This window comes from Sphaerodactylus townsendi, linkage group LG05 (genome assembly GCF_021028975.2).
Source record: "Sphaerodactylus townsendi isolate TG3544 linkage group LG05, MPM_Stown_v2.3, whole genome shotgun sequence".
Classification (NCBI taxonomy): domain Eukaryota; kingdom Metazoa; phylum Chordata; class Lepidosauria; order Squamata; family Sphaerodactylidae; genus Sphaerodactylus; species Sphaerodactylus townsendi.
The window spans coordinates 43,883,189-43,909,024 of NC_059429.1; the positions used below are offsets into that span (position 1 = coordinate 43,883,189).

General features: G+C 41.5%; 1 protein-coding gene across 1 annotated transcript in view; it reads left to right on the top strand.

The window, feature by feature from the left end:
- The window catches only part of TGFBR3 (transforming growth factor beta receptor 3), a 161,133-nt gene that overhangs the window by 91,256 nt on the left and 44,041 nt on the right, over positions 1 to 25,836 (top strand). Inside the window, exons 5-6 of the mRNA XM_048497042.1 lie at positions 15,034 to 15,217; positions 23,517 to 23,685. Of these exons, the coding sequence (XP_048352999.1) occupies positions 15,034 to 15,217; positions 23,517 to 23,685 (353 nt within the window). The remainder of the gene's footprint in view (positions 1 to 15,033; positions 15,218 to 23,516; positions 23,686 to 25,836) is intronic.

Consider the following 25,836-nt stretch of genomic DNA (forward strand, 5'->3'; position numbering starts at 1 on the left):
GAGTGGGGAGGAACTTTAAGCTTCTGCCTCTTTCTGTGTGCGATATAACTATATTAAATAAACCTTTATCCAGGGCAGGCCTATTGCTGTGTATGTGCGATTAGAGGGGCAAGGCCTGGCTGTCTCTATTAGGAGTGTGTTGTTGGATATGATGAATGAAAAAAAACCCTGTCTATCAGGATAGAGCTGAAAGGCACTTCCTCTCACCTTCTGAGACTTCACTTCCTTGGGAAAATGATGGTATTTTTGTTCCAAGGTGCCTGGGTTTTGCTGGGCACCTGTGCATTGGATTGGCTTCTTGGTCTCAGCTGGCAAAAGTGCTCCCACACCTTCAGCTATCTGGCATTGTATGGTTGATCATGGGTTCTGTTGAGCTTGTGTCGCCAGAGTGTGCCTGGTTTTGCAGGGCACTTGGACATTGTATTGGCTTACAACTTCGTCTGGTCTGGCAAAGGTGCTTCTGTTTTAATTTTCCTATGTTGTGTTCACTCCCCAGCCCCCATCTCAACAGTGCTGCCTGCTTGTGAGTTCATATGAGTGAAGCATTCCCATTGCGCCTTTGCAGGGCATCATTGCATCTTAGCAAGCACTCCTGCTGGGGTGGACCACTGTTTTTCTGCTTCCCAACTGAACTCTTACGTAGACTTAAGTGAAGCATTTCCCCTAACTGCCTAGCCTAGCACACGTGCAGCCCCAAACAACATAGTAATTCAGGCATCCAGGACCCATGGTTATGTAGAACCAGAAAGCCCTCCCAGATGGGACTACTGAGCACAAAAAATACCACTTAGAAATGAGCCTGATCAATTCTAGTTGGATTAGGAACCATTTTGGTATTTCCAAACATAGTATAGTTTGGGTTGGACCTTCTTTAGAACAGTTCTGCCTGCACATCCCTGCTCCCCACCCAGAGGAATTAGCCACAAATTTCAGTAGAGATGGCAGCCGGACAAGTGCATCCCTTCACATATGTGGAGCTATATTTTCCATTCAATGAATGAGGCAGCCTGTATGTGCCAAAACTCCTTGTGTACATTGTAACAGGTGCTGATTTCTAGGATGGAACATTTGGCTTTACTCTTGAAACTGCTTGCTTATAAATATCGAGGGATGTGTGTGGTTCAGAGAGAGAGAGAGGATAAGGACCCCAAGGATGCTGCAGTAGACTATGTAGGGTACACCTTCTTGGTAAATTATTCCATGGACTTTACAGAGATTACTGCTACATTTAATGGTTTGAAAGCAACACCAACAAAGTGCTGCAGATAGCAAGGCTATTAATTAAAAGTCCTGTATGCATTTGTAGAAATATAAACCGGTGTCTTTCTTTCTGCCAAAAAAGCCTGGCTTGCTCCCTTCCCCAAAAACTGTGTTTCAAAAATGTTGGGTCTCTGCCACCAAACCCCAGGCAGCTTCTTGGTTTGCACTGAATTTTGGATGACTGTCAAAGCTTACTGAAAAACAAGTGCTATTTCTTTTCCTGTGCCTCGTGTTTAACGGGAAATCAGGAGGCTACATTTCCAATCACTTGGTAAATCAACCCAGATGTCAGCAGAGCACCAAGCTAAGAAGGGTAGGATAGGAAATGTAGAACTAGTGATAAAATTCAAATATTGCCTTACAAAATGGCAAGCAAAAAAAAAGACATGTTGGGTACAGTTGTGCAAAAGTCAGGTGTATTCTACTTAATGGGATTTTTAAAACTTCAAATCCAGAAAATAATTATTCACCTTTCCAGTTATGACTCTATTCATTTGACAGCTAATTTCTTCCCTACTTGTCTTTTCTTTTCCCATGTGCTTTGAAATGATTTGAAATTAAAATTCCTAGTTTAAAAATAAATAAAGATCACTTTCTCATCTCACTAAATATATTTTGGCCGTTTGCCAGGCAGATACATTCAGAATGTTAAAGTGTTGTTTATATTAGCTCTTCTAAGTGAGCTTAATTTTGCATGTGGATTTATTAGAACAGCTTAGAATAAATGTTATAGAACAAGAACCTTCTTGCTGGAAAATTAAGAGTTACGCACTTTGAATCTATTGATCTGTCTTAGGGCTGCCAAACTGCAGGTGGAGTCTGGAGACCTCCCAGTATTATAGCTGTCTCTAGGGCTCATTCCGCACATGCAGAATAATGCACTTTCAAACTGCTTTCAGTGCTATTTGAAGCTGTGCAGAATAGCAAAATCCACTAGCAAACAGTTGTGAAAGTGGTTTGAAAATGCATTATTTTGCGTGTGCGGAAGGGGCCTATATTACCAGGTCATGCCTGGCAACTGGCAGGAGACCAAGTAGGGCCGGGATATGCAGGGCCACCATTTGCATGATGTTACTTCTGGGAAAACCCTCAAATGACATCTCTCTGTAATCCTCACAGCCACTGGCTGTATATGTTCAAATGACACAGTACTGCTTAGATCTGGAAATAAATTACATTTATGAATGCTGTGCCTTATTATCCACTTTACATTTCTGTAATTTAAATAGAAAGCCAACAGATTGTCATTATTCTCTTTGCACAAACTGTTGTTCCACTTTGGTGATTTTTTTTTCTATTTAAGAGACTCTAGATTGACATGTTTGGCTTATTAAATGTAACAATGATGTGGAAATAATATAACAGATGGAAAAATGTGTGAAAGAAGGGCCCATTTTGGATGTGTGTCTATTACTCCATAATGGTTGGGACCAGATTGCAAGTCAGGTATTTAACTTTCTCATCTGGCTCTTGCTCATCAGATAACGCAGGCTCAAAAGAGCCTTGGCTGTGTTGCAAGGGGATATTTAAGGCAAGTCTGCAAAGCTTTTGAAACAGTTTCTGGTAAGAGATATTTTTTAAAAGTAAAGAACTATAAACCGTTAGCAAGAAAGCCTACTGTGAGACAAAAATACAACAGGCTTTAGAGAGCTGTGAGTTGTCACTAATACACCTTGCACGTGCTCGCATCAGTGCGGCCTACCCCCTCTGCTCAGGTGCCTGGAAAGCACTTTAAAAAGTGAGCCATTGTCAATATGCCTTGGCTTTTTTAGACAGACAGACAGACACAAAATCATTAACTCTCCTGTCGCTCACAATTTATTTCTAGGGGCAGTTTTAAAAGCCAGAAAAACTTCTTGATTGTATGAACTTCTCCTGAGTGTTATATTTAAAAGTGCATTATTTTAAAATGAGTTTTGGCAAGGGAGAGGTCTGGGGGTCAAGTTCATGGGCCTGGTTGTCCTCCTGGATCCTTGTCTGGCCTGAGAGCAAGGAAAAGGAAAAGGTTTGCTGTCACCCTTGGCCTCCTGCCTACTCACGGCCCCATTCTTTACTTAGAGAATCCAGCCTACTCCTTACCAGCCTGTCCCTGAGCATGTTGTGTGGGAGGCTCTGGATCACTCCTGCCCAGTAGGGCTCCTTCTGCTCTTGCAAGAGAAAAGGACCTTTTGAAAATGCATGGAGCAGCCTCCCGTGCTCACTCATACCATGCCCTGCTGGGCCAGGCAGTTTTGCCATCCATCTAGTGCAAATGCCAGCTACAACTCCTCAGAGGGCTGCCTTCTTGTTTGTGGTCTGTCCTGCTCACTGGTCTATTCCATCCATCACTCTTATTGAAGCATAAAGACTAGGAAAAGTGCAAGCTGGGCAGCAGCCAGGTAATTTCCTGTTTCTACCCTCTCTCACACACACACAGTTGCCAGCAAGTGCAACCCTGGATTGTAATTTCTATTTGGTATGTCATCACATATCTAGGTTGAGTTTCAGCTTGCTGTACAGAGATAGTGGTGTAACTTAACTTCCAAATAACCTTTAATTGTGTACATTTGGCCTGCCTTATTTGTTAGCTACATCATAGCACCCTTCTGTGAATATGACAAAGAAGACTTCACTTCATGAAGACTTCGGTTCTACACCACAATCAACTCCTTAATCTGAAAGGTGTCCCAAGATTCTTTGTTACTTCACAGTACCCTTATCCTTTATATGTATTTATAAGGGTATAACTCTAATTGGGGTTGCACTGTTACAGTGTAAAACACTTCATATACTAGAGCATTATGAAATAACAAATTCCAACTCCCTCTTACAATTTCAGAAAGAGGTTGGTCATGATAGATGACATCACAATCCATTGTGTGTGAGAAAATATAGAATCTCCTGAAATTTGAAACTAACATTGAACAATTTACATGTGACTCAAATAGTGAGCCCCATTTGGGGAAAGGATTTTGAAAATTTCATTGCTGTAGTTACAAGTGACACTATCTAGATGGGGAGAAAATCTCATGCAAATAAAATTTTCGATGTACATTTATTAAAAAGTACAGCTTAGTTAGGAAGCCACAACTTTTCACTATGCAAGTTTTTTTAGTCCTTCCTTCTGCTGTCACAAGTGGAGTTGTAGCTGCATAAGCAACAGATGGGGAGAGAGGCTTGTCAGATACTGGCAGCCCTAAGATAGGAGACGAGAGGAAGAACTCCCCAGTTAACAGAGCTGTTAAGTGCTTCAGCTGTAATGAAGGAGACATCTGGCAACAGAAGGCACAATATTGTAGATATTGCCCCCAACTTGATTCGTATGAAATTCATCAATGCTGGTGGGATAGTAGATGCTAAATTGCTTTTAGTCCTTTTGTATGTCTCTTCCATTCTTCCATTCATACAGCACAGTTGCAGGTATTTGGCACAGAGTGCAAAATGGATATTGTGTGAGGATGTATTCTTAATTTCTGTTACCTTTGTTATCTAAATAGGTATCACAGTATGAAAAAAAGGCAGGTGGTATAGCCAAAACTGATCTTTAGGCATTTGGCTGCTTTTATAGCAGGCAATTGTGTGGCATCCAGACTTTTCCTTCGATGCATATATCTTTAGATGCTCACTAATGGCAGAGAGAATGATGGAAAGGAACAAGGAAGAGCCATGTGGCAAGAAAGGGACTTGTGATGTGCTTGTAGCAAGATCAGCATGTCAAATAAGGTTGCCAGGCATAACCTGGCAACCAGTGGGAGTCTGGGATGGGTGGCAGAGATAAAGGGAGTGCTATCAGACAGCAACAACACAGGAAAACCCAGACGTGATGGTTCACTCCTCTAGGAATCACTTGCAATTCTATTGTAAAAATATTGCCAGAAGGATAAAGCCATAGTTTCCATGATTGTTAGTGCAGACAGCAGCTGTCACCCAACTGTGGGGTTTTCAGATTATTTTTCTCCTTATGGCCTTAAGAGAAGCAGTGGAAAATGAAAGCCGGGGCAGGTGATCCGCTGCCCTGGTAGAAAACTTGCATCTCTAGTGTATTTTTAAAGCCCAGGTCTGGGTATAAAGATGTACCTGTGGTAGCAGTAGGAGCTGTTCATTATTTGAGCACTGGTCCTAAAAATGTCAGTGGAGATCAATAGTTTTACAGGGAAATATGTATACTGCCTGCATCTGGGTTGGTTCCACATGTGGTTAGATACCTAAATGATTTCTCCATCTTGCATCCAAGGACTGATCTAAATAGAACACTAACATTGTTTTTGGTAGGTGAGGTGAGATGTAATTTGTGTATGTTCCCCATTTGTTGGATCACTGAATATAGTAATATTCATTACAGGGTACAAAGGATTTTTTTAAACATTCCCATTGTGATGTGTTTTTCCCCTCTGCCCTCTCACGTCTCTAGAAGTTGTATTGCTTTGTCTGGAGCAAGTACTTTGATGGAGAATGTGGGCAAACAGAAGGCTAGGCAACCACCATTCTTTCAGACAGTTTGAAACCTAAATACAATGTCTGGGTGAATGATTTAAAAAAGCCCCTCATCCTGTGAGCATAAGACAAATGTTCAAAATGCCACAGGCCAAGAAATATCTCTGTGAAATTAATGTGGAATTCTTGAGATGGATTCCTAAAGTGATAAGCTCAATATGTGACAACAGAAACTCCCAACTTCATTTGTACTTACTGTCCCACACAAATCTGTTGGACAAGGTTTGCGTAACACTGTACATACAAGTAGATTTGGTTATGTGATGAAGTGGTCTTGGGTGGGGGGGTGATCACTCAGGGCTCTAGCCTGGTCTTAGTATACTCCAGTTTGGCTGTGTGAATTGTAACCCAGCAAAAATGTGTTTGTAAAAAAAGGAGGGCTCAGTTAATAGCCAGAAAGTTAGGAAGGACCGAAAGAAGCAGGAGTAGCAGTGTGCATATGTGAGTGAGAGAAGGGGGAGGGGTAGAGAGAGAATGTGTGTGTGCAGGCAAAGAGCAGGCAAGGGATTCTGTTTTTCCAAGTGGATGATGTTTCTTAAAGACTAGAGTTCTTTGATTTAGAGAATTTATCTTGTCAACAAAGGGTCATAATTTTGCCTTGTAGCTGGTCAAAACACTCAAAGAGTAAAAGAAATACAACAGTTAAAGACTAGAGAAGGCATCAGAAAAGTATTGAGGTACCAGTGCCTAAAGCCTGACTTGTCATTGGGATGGCTAGCGCATGGTTACATTTGCTAAGTGCCTCATGTGCACATTTATAAATATGAAACATAAGTGATGACAGATGGTGTCTTTGTGGAGATTGTCAGAGTGATTGGCAATGACATTTTCATAACCGTGTGTCTTGGCAGAGCCAGTTGGCTGGCCAGGTAGTCTTCAAATGAATAATAGGAATACCTTTTAAGACTAGTCTTAAAGATCCTGCAGGACCTTACTAAACTGAAGCATTCTGTTCACCAGCTGGGAAATGCAGTTGATTACAATCCCATATTGTGTTAAGATAAATATTTGCTTATGCAAAGCTGTTTAGCAAGTTAAAAGTAATTGAGAGCCCCAGACAACAAAGTTCCTCTATTCATTTTTTTTATACAAAGGGTAGCTTACTATGGAAAAGATGAGTCCAAGGAGTAGTTGTGTTGGTCTGTTGCAGCAAAATATACAGGAGTCTTTTGGCACCCTTGAAAAAAAAAAGATGTTATTCTGTCATGGGTTTTCATGGACCAGATGAATGCTATGGTTCTCACTGGGCAGACATTTATGTTATAAGGTTATGAAAGAAAGAAAAAAACAGCAGCTCAGCTAAAGGGCCATGGAAATACATGATGAGGTGTAATTATGTAAAATTCAAAAGTGATCAAATACAAGGACTTCCATCCCCCTGCAGCTCCACCATGCGGGAAGGAAGTTGTATCACTCTCCTGCTCTGCAGGATGAGCGCACACTTTTCCTCCATTGCCTGTGAGGATTTTAAGCAGCTGCCTTATTCTGAGTCAGTTTCTTAGCTGTGTTGAGGCAAGTGTTGTCTGGTCTGAACAAGATGCTGAGGATCAGGAGCAAAGTCAATAGGCACCTTATGTTATTTTAGGCAAGCCCAGTTGTAGGCCTTGGAATGCTACCTCCTCAGCTGGCATCTTTCTCACCTTTCCATTCTGAAGATTTTTTAAGGGCAGGCTCTCTTTCCTCGAACAGAGCCGTTCTATACAGGAAGCAGTTAACATTTGAAGAAAAGTGGTGAAACAAAGTGACGGCTGCCTTTTCTTTCCCTCTTTGGAAGAGTTTCTTGAATGGTGGCCAAAGAAAATAACATGCTTGGCTCATTTAATGTAGCCTTAAGCCCTCATAGTAAAACTCTGAGACCTGGCAGGCACTCCTTTGCATTTCAGGCTGCAACAATTCATGTCAGGGGTTTTTTTTTCCTTACACAGTCACACAAAGCATAATTAGCCTCAATTAATTTGCACTCCAGTTGGAAATTGCAGTACAGGACCATGTTGGCTGTATATGCTGTGGGTCTTTCTCCTCTAAAAAGACCACTGGCCCTTAAATTCACAGAAATGAAGAGAGAATCAGATCTGTAGCTGGCTCTGCTGTGCTCACAATCTGAAATCTGACTATCCCTGCTGCCAATTTGGGCTTTAAAGGGACAGCCTTTTGAGATACTGTGGCAGTTTTGGTAGCTTGTAGCAGAAAGGATCCACTTACTAGCTGAAGTTCAAGAAACAGTGGATCAGTGACCAACCAGATGCATGATTATTTCGAAGTGATACTTCACATAATACTGGAGTGTATCTTTGCAACTGCAGTATCTGCTTTGTGGAAATATTTCTGAAAATAACTACTGTACCAAAGATTGCTTACTTTGACGTCAGAGCAAATGACTTTGCTAACAAGTGTCTTGAATGATTAAAATGCTGAAGATGATGCAGATTTATTTTTAAATGGAAGTTTGGTTTTTTAAAGGAAATATTTGTAAAAAGTAACAGGTGTCATTTCTAGCTGGTAGGACAAAGCTTTTTTTGAGCTTAAGATTTCAGATAGACCACAATGAAACAGTTGGTTCAGTGTGTCTTACTAAGAAGAGTTGTTGACTCATGCAGTGTAATACAAGACAAATGGAGGGTAGGGATAGACCTTAATTGGCTGCATGTCATGATATACATGTCATAGTGTAAAACTGCTGTTCACAATGCATATGTTAGGTAGCCAACTTTAACAGCATACTTTTTCTACTGCAGTCCTGTAACTTCACGAAGCTTAAAACTTTGGAAAAGCCAAGGATTTCTTGGTGTGTTCAGCCAGTTGCTTCTTTATATTCCTCCAACAGAGCAGAAGTGTGAACAAATCTGGCCGTTCTTAATCTCTTTCTTGCCCCTTCGTACTTTTCCATATGGGGTATCTCCAGTACTAAGGTTATAGAGTAGGGTAAGGGGAAAGGAGTGTTTGTTTATAAGGCTTCTTTCAGTCTTGCTTCAAGAGAGTTTCTATATGATGGAATATGTGATATACCTTATTTATTTATTTATTTTCAATTTATAAATAAGTATATCACATATTATAAAGCTGAGGCAGCCACTGTGATATAAAAGAAATGTGCACGAAAGCACATAAAATGGCCTCTGGGTCCCAGCACTGTTTTTAAAGAAAGGAAGTGTTAATTATGTGGCATCTATTGAGATTAGAGACAAAGCTGATCGACACATTGGTAAATCTGACAACTTGGGGAGCATGATGGGCTGCAAGGTGAATGTTTTGAAGGACACCGTCTCCCTAACATAGGAAGTTTTATATAAATTGGGTGTACGTGAGTTCTCTTTATATTGATGTAGTCCTGTCTCTGAGAACTGATGGCAGTTGGGTGGGTTAAATAGGGCTTCAGTTGCACAGGTCTCTCACCAAGTGGAGATGAGTCTCTTTCAGTGTGCTTTCTGGGCTTACGAAAGATGTGTTGAGCCCAAGACCAGGTGATGAGCTGCCAAAACACATTTTAATGAAATGTAACATAATGACATTGGGGGCCTTTCTTTTATTGAAAACAGGGTATATGCCTGTAGCTTTTCTAGTTAAAATGATGTATGGTGCTTTAAACTGAATAGAACTTTTTTAAAAACAAAAATGTTTTATGATGGTCACATGACTAGCAACAAATAAAAGGGATCATCCAGAGTTGAAACAGATGTTAGTCTAAACTTTCTGAACTATCCTGGCAAAGGACTCTTAAACTAGTTTCTTGGACTAGTCTGAGTGAAATGAACTCTCAGTCAGTGCAAGTCTCTACACAAAACGAAGTACTGTGTGTCCACATAATAAATATTTTTGGTATGTGTATTATAGTATCAATAGAAGTAAGAAATCCATAATTCCAGCATATTATCAAGGGAAGTGAGGATACATTATGCCCATTTATGTTGTATTTAAAAATGTTCATGTTCCTTAGCAAACTCACGCAGGCTTGGCAAAGTGAATCTTCAGATGGTTTTCCACACATGACAATGGAATATTTCCCTTGTATGGAGGCTGTGCTGCAGGGTGTGGTCAGGTCCAGTCTCACAGGACAGAACAGGTGGCAGACAAGAGCAAAGTCAGAAGACTGTCAAATGGGTCAAGGCAGGTGGCAGGCGAAGGTGTAGTCACAGGTCAGTTCAACAGGTCACGACACAGGAGACCAGGTAAGCAGGCTGGGAATCAGCAGTACACCAGGCACAGAGAGGCAACAGGAAACACACTTGTTGCACCCAGGGAGAAGCAAGCTCACAGCAAGGCTTATATAGAGAGCCTTGTCCAAGGGGTTGGGATTCTGCAAGGAGTTAGTCCTCATCAGATGCAGACACTTCTATCTTCCCATATCTTGCTGTAATACGAGCACTCCTCCTTTGCTTCTGCAGCATCTGCCTGTTTCTGCTTCCTGTGCACAGCTGACTAATTACTGGGTTCCATAGGACAGTGGTGGCGAACCTTGGCACACCAGATGTTATGGACTACAATTCCCATCAGCCCCTGCCAGCATGGCCAATTGGACATGCTGGCAGGGGCTGATGGGAATTGTAGTCCATAACATCTGGAGTGCCAAAGGTTCACCACCACAGCCATAGGAGGATCTGCAGGCTCCTCCATCTGCATGTCATCAGGCAGAAAAGGGCTAGGAGTTGAATCTGCCGTCTGGTCTTCCTCAGGAGCAGCCAAGTCTGGCAGCACTGTGTTGTTAGGTTCTGCCTCAAAGTCCTTTGTATCCTGGTAAGTACCCAGGGGCTGGTTCATGACAGAGGCTAAAATAAAACATCTCTTGGTTATATGCAAGGTGATAGTTTATTTGCATTACTATGTAGCTTGCACTGGTGAACATAGGTGTACCTAGAGCAGTGGTGCTGCCCTAGTTGCATCCAGATTAGATTTCTGCAATGAGGGGCTGACCTTGCAATGTGTTTGGAAACTTCAGTTGGTACAGAATGCTGCAGCCAGGATGTTGAATGGCTTTAGAGACTACATCACTCAAGTCTTGGCTCATCTATGCTGATTCACAGTCTATGTCTGGGCACAATTCAAGATATTCGTGTGGACCTTTAAAGCCCTGTACCAATTTACCAGAAGGATTGCTTAATTCCTTTTAATTTACCTGACCTCTGTAGTCATCTTCCATAGCCTTGCTTTGGGAGTCCCTGCCTTCTTAGGTGGGTGGCAACCCAGGAGAGGGCTTTCTCAGTTGTGGCACCAAAACTCTGGAAGTTTTCCCCCATGGAGATTCATGTGTCTCCTTCTGTTACTAACTTCTGCTAGTAGGTGAAGACTCATATTAGCATTCCCTCAATGGTCCTTTCTGCTCACTATTTTAATTATTGCTGTTACAGTTTTGGATGTGTATTTTAACCTTGGCTTTAATTGTTTTAATAGTGTGTGGGGGTGATTTTACTGATTTTAAAATGTTATTTTATTAGGTACATTTCTAGTCTATCAGCTTCTTTGATCACCCTGATGCAGGCAAGAAAACAGTGTATAAATGTTGTAAATAAATAAGTGTGGTATTTTAGGTCTCCACATTGCCACCTCCTTAGTTACCTTTTTTAATGCAGTACTTTTAACTCTTAACAGTATATGTCATTAATGATTGAACTGAATTGAATTGAAACTCTTAACAGACCTATAGTCGTCTTAACAGACCTATAGTAGTTGCCCAGACTGTGTGAAATGACCTGGCAGTTGACCTTTGTGAAGTAACCTCTGTGACAAAATTATGTAAGACTATTCTTATTCCAGGGAGCCTTTGGACCCTGACTTCCTTGATTTGTTTGTGTGCTTGTGCTGTGAGAGTATTTTGGTTTATAATTTGGTGCTGTTGGAAGTTTTACTGCTTGTTCTTAGGAAGGCTTAAGAAGCACTCTTTACAGTAGCTTTTACCTATTGTTTCACAATTAAGTTCATTTTATTGTTGAATTTATTATATCAAGAACTATCCAAAATCAAAATTGTGTTTTTAACTATAAATTTTTAAAATTACGAATGTGCTAGTTCTTAAAATGCCAAACGTTTGCTTATTCCCTGAAATGAGTTATCTGTTACTGAATATTGGCATTCATAAAGCGGTACTTGTCAGAAGATGGACATAGATAATGGAACATGCATTGTGAGATCTTGTATAGGGGCTGAATAGTCTCATAGTGGCCCTTTCATTTTTATTTCTCATGATTATTTAGTTCATTCTTATTTTCAGTGTGTGACCACTTCTGTCTCTGCAAAATAAGAACGCACCAAGTACTAATATACTTCAAATAAATCTGATCCGTCAAAAAGAACGTTGCATACAAACGTTGCAGTTAGTTCTTTGCTGAAACTAATTCATTGTTTTATGAACACATCTGTGTTGTGTGGAACAAGCTCAGCCAAGTCTTTTCAGATTCATTTGTAATGTGTTGTTGTTTGGAGCAATGAACTGTTGATTGAGTTGTCCTGGAGATTTCCACAAGTGTCATGGCAAGTCATTGGTCACACTACTCTCAAAAATATTCCTTGTAAAACGATCACATCCCTTTATCTCTCTGCTTGTCACTTTTTTGCTCTGCTCAAACATAACGGTTCTGATTTCCCACCGGAATAAATTTCCTACGATGCAGTGCTGTGAGATTTGGCAGTATGAAAAAAAAACACCAACTTATCTGTTTTCCTACATTTTCCCTCCAAGATAGGACTGGCTTCATTGACTAGCTCACACACTGCTGCAAACACAGGAAATGGATTCCCAGTGTCGCTTTTAGAATAGATGTGTACTGTGTATGGCCTCCTTTTAAACCTGTGACTATTAGAGAGATTTATGAAGGGATCAAATAATTTAGGTTCAGGTGATAAAAGTGGGGATTTTCAAGTGTTCAGATTGCCACTCCTTGGTCATTTGAATAATTTCCTATTTGAGCTGACTGTGCTGAATCCATTGCAAGCGATACATTAGCACCATCCAAAAAATATTAAGTAGAAGTGAGGATCAGAGTGGGATTAAAACTGGGACCCTTACCACCATTACACTCATTGCCCTAACTTGCTCTTTTGTGCTGCACCCTATCCACTATCATCTCAGAGAGGATTTTCCCCTCCTCAACTCTCTCAAAGGAATCTCCCAGTAATTAGGCCAACCAAATGGAATTTTCCTCAACAGAAAATGTTTAGCCTTACACACTGCAACAATCTGTCAAGCAAATCACCTTTCTCTCATTTGATGAACCTTATTGAAGGAATCCAGTACTTATCCAGCAATTTTACCAGCTAAGATTGAAGTTACATAGAGGGTGGCGGCATATGCTAAAGGGATGGTTTTAGGTTCCCCCCTACCTTGGAATTTCCTGGCCAATGCAAAATTCTAGGCCACCATCAACCCAGTTTCTGGGGATCAGCGCGATTCCCTTCAGCAATCCTGAAGAAGTGAGATGCAGCTCTGAGCAAAGTCCAAGATAAGTTTTCTTTGTGGTCAGGCCAGCAAACAGCTGCAGGCTAACAAATCCACAGGCAAAGTACTTCAGGCTATGAGCCAAAGTTGAATAGTCCCTTTATTTATTTAGAACATTTCTGCCTACCTTTCTTCTCAAAAAAAGGCTCAAAGTAACTTTAAAAAATAACAATATCAATATAAATTCCAGATTGAAAAAATAAGAGTTTGTGAAGAGTTTTGAATTTATACTCTGCTTTTCTCAACCATAAGGCATTTTAAAGTAGCTTACAGACTCCTTCCCTCCTCTCACAACAACTGATGCCATGTGAGGTAGGTGGGGCTGAGAGAGTGACTAGCCCAAGGTTACCCAGCAGATTACATGTGTGGGAATGAGAAACAAACCTGGTTCACCAGATTAGTCTGCTGTTCATGTGGAGGAATGGGGAATCAACTCCAGGTTAGAGTCCACTGCTCTTAACCACTACACCACTCTAGAAACTAAACAAACTTCAGAGAACAATGATAATAAAATGTACGTTGAAGACTGAAACCAGCCTCCATATTTCTGATCTCCGAAAAACGCTCCTAAAGTTTGTCAATACTTTCCAAAAGCCAAAAGGTTAGGTGTCTTCCTAGCTGTTTCCAGAAGGCTTGTTCAAAGCATGCACAGTAAAGATCCAAGAATGGCAGAGGCAGTTCTACAGGAAAGGATAGCTAAAGATCTTTGCTAAAAGAATGGTGCTTTAAACTCCATCCTGAGGTGAGATCTTGCATTTCTGTGGAAGGCACTGGGAAAGTGTCTATTATTTATTTATTTATTTATTGTATTTGTATACCGCCCTCCCCGAAGGCTCAGGGCGGTTTCCAACAAAATAAAAAGTTAAAACATCATATATATAAATTAATTAAAATACATAAAATAATTAGACTAAAGATGGCTTCAGCTATTCTATTCCCCCTTTTATGAACCCACGGGAGGCCAGATGTTTGCTTTTTGTTGCAGTTGATATCATCTTTCACTGAATTATGCTAGATCTTCTTCATTAGGTAGTGGTTGTGTTTTATTTATTCATTCACTAATTTATGTATACACTAGGATAAGGTGACCATCCGTCACGCTTTTCGCGGGACACTCACGCTTTTGCGTGACGTGTCCCGCGTCCCGCCGGGCTTCAATAATAATGTCGGGTTAAGAGTAATGTGCTCCTCTTGACGCTGCGCCAGGCGCGGGGACACCTACTGCCTTCCGAGACGGGAGACGAGAGCCCAGAAGGCACTGGAAGCAGCCAGCGATTGCAGCTTCTGGGGCGCACCCTGTCTGCCGAGCACCAACTCGCTTAAAACAGCGTGCTGCGGCGGCATGAGGCGCACTGCCTTTTGCTTCAAGCTCCCCTGGCGAAGACGGGAAGCCCCAGCGCGACGCGGTGCGCTGGAAGGCGCTTTCAATCTTAACCGAAGGCGGCGGCGGTAATGTCTTGGCTGGCACTTACCCGCTTTTAAAAAAAATTCTGGTCACCTTACACTAGGAGAAAGTCTGTGGTTAATCTCTAATGTCTTGGACCACACATTTTGAATCTCTCAAACACCTTTTTCTGTCAAGAAAGTAACTGAAAGTTTTCACTTTCAAAGGAAACATATCTTCATCTATTAATCCTTCTGTTGTTCATCACTGTCAGCTAAGTGAGGAGAATTCTACTTCAGGTTCCTTCCTTATATAGTATATATAAATTAATTACACAATGTCTAAATGGTTTACAGTGATCTATTGAGCAGATATTTTGGCAAGAACCCCTACAATGAACAGATTCTGGTGGCAACTATAAATGGCTCTTTGCAGGAATGATCTGTATCAAGTGAATGTCACATTAAAAGGATGTTTCTGTTCTTTTCAGGTTTCTGCAGGTTCCATTGTGCTGTTTGAAAAAGAAAACTTCTCTTTGTCAGCAAAGATAGAAGAAAGGCCTCTCCCTCAGGGAAATAAGCATCTTTTACAGTGGGCCCAAAAGGCATATGGGGCAGTAACATCTTTCACTGAACTCAAAATATCCAAAAATGTTTATATCAAAGTGGGTGAGGGTAAGTTATGCAAAATACACTGTATTTTTTCCCAAATAAAGTGTATTACTTTGCAAAATAACTGTATTTATTCAAAAGGGAAAAACCCTGAAAATAAGACAAACCACCTTAAAAAATTTATACACATGAAAATGTATTATTAGATATGGCTCTAATGTGTATACAAGATGATTCCCCCTCCTTTTTTATGGCATACCTGGAAAATATGTAGTCTTGCAGTTGATGGAATATTGAACATAAAGCATTTTTATTACTTTTGCTTTCCATACATTTATTTCAGATGGAAACCGGTTTGTCAAAAGTATGTTTGAAAGTTCTTTCCTTTATACTTGTCATGTTTTGGATGTAAAAATAACCAATTTTAAGAATTTTCAACTTTGGCTGCTGAAATCACCCCATAGCCAACCCAGAGCTTGAGGATGGAGGCAAGTTGGCCAGCAGCTAGTGTGGGGCATGCTGAGAGGGGTTTGACCTCTGGGCAATGCCAGTTAACTGAATATTCTGACTAGCCAAACTTTTGCTATATTTATTGCTTATAGTATACTTCTAGTATCCAATTTTTTTAGTTTATTTTTTTCCATTTGTACAACCATCCTTATGGAGATTATAATAACTGACAGGGAAACTGAGGTAAAAACTATTTTGTTTGGTTCACTGATTTGGAGGTTGTGGTTGATCAGGAGTTTTAACTGAGGTTTTTCAGATTTACTTCATTCTAGATGTCAGAGAACTTTTAATCCTGTGATGATAGATAAATTACATTAAAGCATTTAGGAAAGAAGAATCTTCTATTCATCTTTGTAGGTAATAGGATTGTAGTGTTCCTCATCCTTGGTTCCTAATCTAGTAGCAGTAAGTATAGTGTAGAACCAGTTATCTTGCACCTTATTTAATTATCATTCTGATAACTATAGGAAAACACAGACTTTCTTATCTGAGACATTAGAAAGAGATTTGGTTTTCTCTACTGGAAGGATTCTCAAAGTGGCTTACAATCACCGCCCCACCCACCCACAACAGGCGCCTTGTGAGGTTGGTGGGGCTGAAAGAGTTCTGAGAAAACTGTGGGTAGCCCAAAGTCACCCAGCTGGCTTCATGTGGAGGAGCAGGAAATGAAATCTGGTTCTCTAGATCAGAGTCTGACAGTCTTAACCACTATACCACACTGGCTCTCACCAGCATACCACTAATCCTCTTGCATGTCACAGGAGAGCTGCATTCTTCCTAGAGAAGCTAGCTTCTGCTTTTCAATGTTGTCAAATAATGTTGCTTTAAATCAGGGCAGGTTGTTATCTTTGAGAAAAACCAAACCCATGACTTTGGAGAACTAAAAGCTGTCCTTTTCCCTTCCTTCTTTCAGTTTTTTTCACCCAGACTGGTTTGGATAACAGAACTCAGCTAGGCTGGGGAAAAGTGCTAATAACACTAAAGTTCAGCAAGTTAGGTTATGAGGGTGTAAGAGTTTTCTCTGCTTCTGTTTTTTTAAGAAACACTCCCTAATTTATCCACCCCCAAATTAGAAATGAACTGGTTCATGAGAGTTCAAATATACATGACTTTTCCCCTGTTCTTCCAGTCACATCGAGTTTGGCTGTTGTTTCAGTTTAATGCCGAAACCGTTTCTGGACTATAGCCCTCGTAGTTTGCTATTATCATAGTAAAACCTTAAAAAAGAGTTCTAGATGAGAATAAATGTGGTTACAGATTTACATATCTTGGCAATAATAATTTATTGAGGAAAGTTGATACATGATGAATGTTTCAGATATTCATAAAATGTGTCTTCATATTTTTAAGCCAGAAACGCTCGTGCTCACTCCTACATTGGATTATGTTGGCCAGGGAATTGATAGTAACACTTAATTTGTATAGAAAGAAGCAAAACATGTTCCATTTTTAAGACAGAGGTACTGCCCAGAAACAACAGCACCAGGGCCCAGGGTACATTTTTTTGGCTTCAGCAGGTGAACCTGTAATGTAAATAAGAGTAGAGATATCATTGTATAGCTCCAGTGCTAGCCAGTAGATTAATTGTCCTTCCATTTACAGTTTCTTACATACTTTTTGTGCGCTGCAGTGTAATGAACGAAGTTGAGGTGAAGATTGCCAGGATTAATTATATAATTAAGATATTTTACAAAATTATATTTTTGTAAAGAACATTTTTTTTTATTTAGAAAACTAGGCAACAAGTGCTGGGGGAACTGATAAATTCATGTATAATTTTAATTGATCTGGTGCACCGATTTTGAAACTTCAAGAAGTTCCTTCTATGTTGATATATCTATTGAGGAACTACTTTTTGAGTTTCCTTATGAGACTGCTGTAATGGTGGTAAGGGATACCACCATTTAAGCAGAAACACTTACATAGATTCCTATCATCTGATCATCATTCCAGACCCAGTTAAGTGACAATTGTATGGTAAGGATTCATGCAGTACTGTGGAATAATACTGTAGAAATTAGGCCCCATGCTGCTGTTAACGACTGAATAGTATCACAATTTTAAAAACAAAACACTGTTCTGGAAAGTGTTTAAGTTTTGTCAGGATGCTCCTGCTGGGAGGGGGGAAATGTCTGGGAGTGCTTTCGCTTTTGCAGGTGCATGGCTATCAACGGTTCTGTCGTCGGTGTTGCGCGGCTGGGAAGGGCCTGTAGGCTGGACACTTCTGATTCTCTCTTTTCCCATGTGGGAGTGGGGATTATGCTATCCATATTATCAATTGCTTGGCGCCTTTTTGCCAGAACTGTATTCTTCTGTCTCTTGTATGTCTTCAATAAAATCCTTTAAAACCTACAAGCGTTTTATTGTCAGAGCAGGGAACCAATAGCATTGTTGTTTTATTTTCCTTTTTTAAAAGTATATAAATTTCTGACAGAATTAACAGATACCAGATTTGAAATGAATGTAGGCTTTTTTCATACAACAAATATGAATGAAGAAGGAACTAGTGAGTAAGGAAGGAAGTTAGCAGACCAATTTGATTTGCAGAGTATCAGGCTAACTGCTGTGGGCTGAGGATGCATATAAGACTGCTGTGCTTTTCAAAGTTTTTTAGTACGCGAATACTGTCAGTAGCAATCTTAGCTGCCAGTACAACATTGTGACCTGACTGTCCTAAGGGGGCACTGAGGGAGAGTGCCCTCACAGCAGTGGATAGTGAAGAAGGAAGTCGGGATTTAAATGTTCCTGAGTGCATTGAGGTATTTGGGGGGCGGGGGTTGGGGGGAATAGGGTACAGACTTCAGGGGAAAATTATTTAAGGACTTAGCAGAGCTAAACTTATTTTCCTACTCTACCAATATAAAATGCATCATTCATAACTTGATAGGATATGATATTGCACAGTCTTTGATATTTGTAACATTTAAACCTATAAATGCCTTAGTTTTGTTCAAACAAAATTGTAAATGTACTCAATACTAGAGAGAGAATGCAAATGGCTGTACACTGTTAGCACCATCCTAAACAGAACTATAGCCTTTGTAGTCCATTGATTTAGCCCATATATGTTAGTGTTAGAAATAGGAAAACATAGGAATATTTTAGAAATAGGGAAGAAAGTAATTGAAAATGAAAGCCAGTATGGGGTAGTGATCTAGATAATCCCGGTCCAAATCCCCACTTATCTGTGGAACTCATTAGCTGACCTTGGGCCAGATACTACAGATAGAAATAAATAAGAAACAGACATTTGATACTTTTTAAATAGAAACATTCTTCATACAGTCACAATATTTAGCATATCAACATATTTGGTTTTTGAATTAAATTAAACAAAACTGGAAGACATTGACCTCATCTATACAGAATATTAATTGCGAACATTCGTCACCTTAAACAAAAAATCCTTGAAAATATATTGTATAAGTCTGCAATAAGTATAGGAATGATGATTATCTAATAATGTAGATTGGTACTACATTAGAAAGAATGAATAAATTTGCCTTTAAAAGTATTTTCATCCATTTCATCCTTCTTTTCATTGTTTCCCAGTAGTTCCCTTTTTTCCACAGGGGTGGGGGAATGTTCTTTGGAGGGAAGAAATTCCCTTGGGAGGGGAGGGGGGAAATGGTTTAAAATAATTTTTTGAGTATAAAGGCATTGGTAATTTCATTGCTACCCCTAAAAAATCATGTGTTAATCATTTTTAATAGTGGCCTTTTTGGGTCTAGTGCAGGGGTAGGGAACCTTTTACGCTCAAAGAGCCATTTGGACCCATTTTCCACGGAAAAGAAAACACATTGAGCCGCAAATACTTTTTGACATTTAAAATGAAGATAACACTGTGTATTTTGGTTATTTACCTTTACTCTTTGTATATAAAACAATTATAGTGTGTTGCTTATGAAATCCACGAAGTGCTACAGAGAAAAATATTTTTTATTTATGTAAAGAACACATTTTTAACATTTTGAACTTTTAAAAAAAATAACTAAAAATTAACAAAAAAACCGCGACCCCCCTCCCTCCCAAACGGCAGACGGACACCCCCACACACACAAATCCCAGCCAAGAAGGCTGCCTAGCGCCTGCCCTATCCCCTGGGTGCTCTGGGGGGTGTTTGGCCTGCTTGACAGGCGGCGGCGGCTTTTGCAGACCTCCTCCCCTCCATGGCAGAGCTGAGAGTTCCCCAGCTCTGCCATGGCGGGAAAGAGGCTGCAGAAGCCGCCGCTGCCCCTCGTGCGGGCCAAACGTCTCCCAGAGCAGCCGGGGACAGGGCAGGGAGACCAGCACCTCAGGCCACCCCTCCCTCCTCCCCAAACGCGGCGGATGAACACCCCCCACATACGATCGCAGCCATGAAGGCTGCCTTGCACCTCACCCTGCCCCTGGCTGCTCTGGGGCGTTTGGCCTGCACCGACTGGCGGGCGGCAGCTTCTGCAGCCGCCTTCCCTCCATGGCAGAGCTGAGAGTTCCCCAGCTCTGCCATGGCCGAGGCTGCTGAAGCCGGCGCTGCCCCTTAGGTGGCCAGCCCCTCCAAAGCACCGGGGACAGGGCAGGAGACCAGTCGCGCAGGCCACCCCTCCCTACCAAACAGTGGATGCCCCCTTGCGTATCCAGCCAAGAAGGCTGCCTTTCGCCCGCCCTGTCACCGGCTGCTCTGGAGGGCGTTTGGCCTGCCTCGACGACGGCGGCGGCTTCTGCAGCCCGCTTCCTTCCATGGTGGCAGAGCTGAGAGTTCCCCAGCTTTGCCATGGCAGGAAAGAGGCTGCAGAAGCGCCGCTGCCCCTGGTGAGCCAGCGCCCCAGAGCAGCGGGGACAGGGCAGGGGAGACCAGCGCCCAGGTCACCCCTCCCTCCGCCCAGGTAGGCCGCAAATGATACCAGCCAGGAAGGCTGTTTTGTACCTACCCTGCCCCGGCTGCTCTGGAGGCGTTTGGCCTGCTTTCGGCGACGACGGCTTCTGCAGCCGCTTCCCTCCATGGCAGAGCTGAGAGTTCCCCAGCTCTGCCATGGCAGGAAAGAGGCTGCAAGAAGCGCCGCTGCCCTCAGGCGGCCAAACGCCCCCAGGGGACCTTACAGGGCAGAGAGACCACGCTCAGGCCACCCCTCCCTCCCGCCCAGGTGTTGAATGATCGCAGCCATGAAGGCTGCTGGCACTTACCCGGCTGCTCTGGGGGGCGTTTGGCCTGCTCGATGGGTGGCGGCGGCGGCTTCTGCAGCCTCTTTCCCACCATGGCATGGAGGGAAGGCGGGCTGCAGAAGCCGCCGCCGCCGTCGAGCAGGCCAAACGCCCTCCAGAGCAGCCGGGGACAGGGCGGGGAGACCGGCGCCCAGGCCACCTCCTCCCTTTCTCCCAAATGACGTACGGACACCCGCCGGCCGCCGCTTTTTTCTCCCCCTCTTTGCAAAGGGGGGGGGGATTCCCCACTCTCCCCAGGAAGGGGCCGGGAGCCGCACCACAAGCTCGAAAGAGCCATTTGCGGCTCGCGAGCCGCGGGTTCCCGACCCCTGGTCTAGTGTCACAATCAAGGCCTGAACGTCCAGTTAGGCTGAACTAATAGAATGTCTATTTGGAAAGAACATCAACAAAGTTAACTGGATAAAGATACTGAAACATTTCAGAGGCCCCTTACTTGTTTATAATGTTGCTGATTGAGAACAGGAAATGATTCAGAAACACCTAATGAAAATGCAGGAAACTTCTTACAAAAACTCACATTAAAACATATGTTGGTCTTCCAGGAACACTGGTTTACAGGTCATTTACAAGTATAAAAGTGCTGCATTGCAGGTATTGAGAATTAAGTCTGTATTGACAAGTCCCAACCTGGACAATCTCAGGATCACTTTCTATCATCTGTGTGGGAGGAGTTGGCAAAATTTTACTGCTTTGAAATCCCATCTGGTAGGGTACTTAACAGATGTTTGGGGACTGCTGTCAGACTGCATGAGTAGATTTAGTCTCTCATAGTTTACTTAGAAAGATCATCTAGAGGAGAAATCAAAAGAAAACTTTCAAAAGCCATTTAGTATTGTCGTAAAAAACTTGACCTGATCCCAGTGTGCCAAAGGGTTATGGATATCAAAGATGTCTTCATGCTTTGTGTTAAGATCACATATTCAGTTAAAGATAGCTGTGTTCTAATTATGATAGATACAGGTGCATCATAAATATCAAATGAAAGTCAACAAACCTGCCATGCAGTACTATTTCTCCTACCCATACTCACTGTATTTTGAAGAGAACACACATGGAGCCAGTGGTGTAGCTACCACGGGACAGGGAGGTGCGCGTTGCACTGGGCGCGCGCCTGGGGGGGCAGCAAAAATGTATTTTTGATATTTTTACTGTTTTTACTTTGTCGGCCAGCAGGGGGCGCAAGTTTTTAGGATAGCAGCACAAAATTTCAGGATATTGTTCGGCAATGTTCCTGATGATACCAGCCAAGTTTAGTGAAGCAGTCCCACTGACTCGCTAGTCCATGTGCGCAAAGTTATGGACCCCCAAAGAAGGTGCCCCATTCCCCATTGTTTCCAATGGGAGCTAATAGTAGATGGTGCTACCTTTTGAGGGTCCATAACTGTGGACCCCCTGAACCAAACTTCACCAAACATGGGAGGTATCATCAGGAGAGTCTCCTAAAGATACCCTGAAATTTTGATGCTTCTAGCCTAAAAACTGCGCCCCCCTGCGGGCCAAAAACTGAAAAAACACTAAAAAATTTAAAAAACAAATGAACATGGTGGGGGGGGGGGGGCGCAGCAAAACTCTGATTTTGCACCAGGTTCCATTTCCCATAGCTACACCTCTGCATGGAGCCAGTGGCAATATATAATGTCAAGTAGGCAGTGGTCAGTTTTCTGAGCAGTCCAGTGAATTTCTGAGGGTCAGATTGGATTTCCAGCTCTAGGTATTAATGTTTCTCAGTCTGTTGTAGCATCATGTGTAAGATTAAGATAGTGTTTTTTCACCAGTTGCTATGTTGTTGTAGATTGTTGATTGGTTATAAACTGCAATTTGAAAGTATGCGTTGAAGTGTATTTGAAACTCATGTCTTGTTTCAAGTCTAGTTAAATGTTAAATCTGCAAGAAATTTGTTAAATGTTAGATCTGCAAGAAATTTCTTATGTTCTTAAAACCATAAGTCCCAGGGGGGAGGGGGCCCATCATCTGGTTGTGACCCACCCACCCTGGGGGGAGGGGGAAGGTGCCGTCATCTGGTCATGACCCATCCACCATCGGGGGAACGGGACGGAGGGAGGGGAGAAGTTCTCTTCAGTCATTTTGGTTGAAAAATGACAAGAAAATCATCCCAGTGTCATCTTATACATACTTTCTAGGATCAGGACTTTGTTTAAACCATGGTTACTGCTCATAATGGTTAAGTAATTGCTTGCAATATTCCTTACTGTTATTGTACTGCTATTGTACTGCTGTAATTAATTTCAAACCTCGTTGAAATGAATACTTTTAGGACTGGAAGCCACCCTCAAAGATTTGAGCTACACATACAACAGTTTTTATATTTGGCCCTCCATTTTTCCCTTGGCCAACAATAGAAACCTCATGCATTCACTGTTGTAGATCACATTTCCCTAGTCTATATTTGTATTCTGTCTACTTACTGTCAATTAAGTCTTAATCTGCAAATTGAAATGCGTATAATTTATAATAATTTGGTAGTAACTTTTCTTGGGGATGTGTTTTAATTATCTGTTTTCCAGTTCGCTTGTGACTGTAGCAAATGTTATCTTTATAACTTAATCTGATAATCCAGAGATGGTTTATTAAAACTCAAGTATGCATGTCAAGTAATTTTCTCTCTCTGTGTCTCTCTTATTTTTTTTAGATCAGTTTTTTCCTACAGCATGCAATATAGAGAAGAACTTTATTTCTCTGAATTACCTTGCGGGATACCTGCAACCAGTGCCAGCAGAAGGATGTATTATCTCTAACATTGACCAAGGAAAAGAAGTTCATATAATTGAGCTAATTACCCCAGACTCTAATCCATATAGGTAAAGTGACCAATCATTTTTAAAAAGATGTGAGAGGACTAAAGCTTTACGCTCTATTGCAGCAGAACGGAGATAAACATTTCTGTTATGGTGCTTGGAAACAAGGAATTTAAAGCCGTTGACCTAACCTTTTGAAAAAAGGGATACACACAATGTTTATCACAGGAGGACTATTAAAGCAGGACATCCTATTTTGCTTTCAGATTGTTTCTTCTTATGATCAGTTTACTTACTAACAATATTTTACATGACTTTCTGCCCTCACAGGGCCAACAAGGCAGCTAACAAATTAAAATGTACAAAGTAAAATCTTATTTTAAAACCAACAAATAAATATATCATTAAAACAAATTAAAACAAATTAAAAAAATAAATATATCATTAAAACAAATTAAAACCAAAACTTAAAAGAAAGTGCAAGGATCAAAACAACAGTTAAAATATTGGGGAGGGGAAAAAAAGATCACTGAGGGAATGCCAAGCAAAGAACTGGACACTTTGGTTGATGATCCCGGTTTCCATCTGAATACAGTTCAGTAAGCCTTTATTGGCATATGAAGCAAAACAGTATAGAATATAGTTAAAATTATAAGATAAGACTTCACATTGAATCATGAGTTCAATTTACAGACTTCAGTCAGGAATTTTGCGACTATGAGACAACAGTGAAAATCATTGCAGTTTAAAAGCATGGTTACTTTGTCTAGCTCTGTATGGGTTTTCATAGAGTCGATAACCTGTGATAACAAGCTGGATCTTAGTTTCTGATAAAATGGGCAGTGGAGGAGAATGTGTGAAATGGAGTCCAGCTGCCCTGGACTGCAGGGGCAAAGCCTCTTATGACTCAGTAGGCCCTTGAGTCTTCCTCTATGGAGCGGGGATGGCATAATATTAAATCTAGCCATCATGTAGGCTCTCCTATATGTGGGGTTGGTAAGTGCTGCAATATAGTAGGCTGGGTTACCCTGTAGAAATGAAATTGCCACATTCATTGGCGAACAGGCTATATTGGCCAAACTCAGCAATTAATGGTAATCTATTACTAGTAGCCACTCTTTGATGTGGGCAAATGACTCAGTGAAAGTTAACATGTTCAAGGAGTCACTATCATAGCCCAGTTCCCCGATCTTTGCTAGAACTGTTGTACACCATTTAGAGTGATGTAGTTAGCTCAAGGTGAGTTGGGTCAATGAGTTTTTGGAGCTTTGGTAATGGATATGCAGCCAGAATTTTATGATGTTTAACCAGATAGTGGCCTCTATGGAGTATTGGCCAGAGAACTGCATACGGGATGCAGTTCGGCACACCAAATAATTTGTGGAGAAATTTAGAATGAAATGATCTAATGGCACTGTTATTAGGGGTTAACCGGGGATATATTGGTTGCCCCTGGAATGATAGAACCTCCTGGTGGCATTAGCATTTGATTGGGCCCGAACCAGTATATATTTTTGGTGAGTGGACCATGACAAGTTATTGCTGAACCAGAGTCCTAGATATTTAAAATTTTTAACTTGCTCAATATAGTGTCCCTTTATCTTCCAGACTTGTTTTTTGCAGCTTTTTCCATAAACCAGAACCTTAGTTTGGTCGTAGTTCACCTGTAGATCGTTTGTCTCATAAAAGTCAACAAAACTGTGTAGTAGTCTTGTTAATCCCACACGAGAGAGGGATAATAGGGCTGCACCATCTGCAAATAGCAAGAGAGGGACATGCTTTGGGCCTATCTTAGGGCTATGTCCATCTACCCAGGCCAGGGTTATAGGGAGATCGTGCAAGAAGATGTTAAATAATAAGGGGGCTAGTACACAGCCTTGTTTGACCCACATTTTTACCTGGACCGGGTTCGACAGAAATCCCCTGTGGTCTTTCACCTGGCATGAGTTTTGGGTGTGCAGTTGTTTAATCAGAACAAGGAGTCTTGAATCGATGTTAAGGGCTGCAAGTTTTCCCCAGAGCTTTTCTCTGTTCACAGAATCAAATCCCCCCTTGAAGTCCAAAAAGACCACACTTAATTTGGTAGAACTGTTCTTAGAGTATTTGTTGGCTGTGGGCCAGGACAAGGGCCTGGTGTAGTGTTGATTTCCCCTTGGAAAAGCCCACTTGTTCGGGGCCAATGATGTTGTTTTGCCCATCTGAATAAAGGCATCC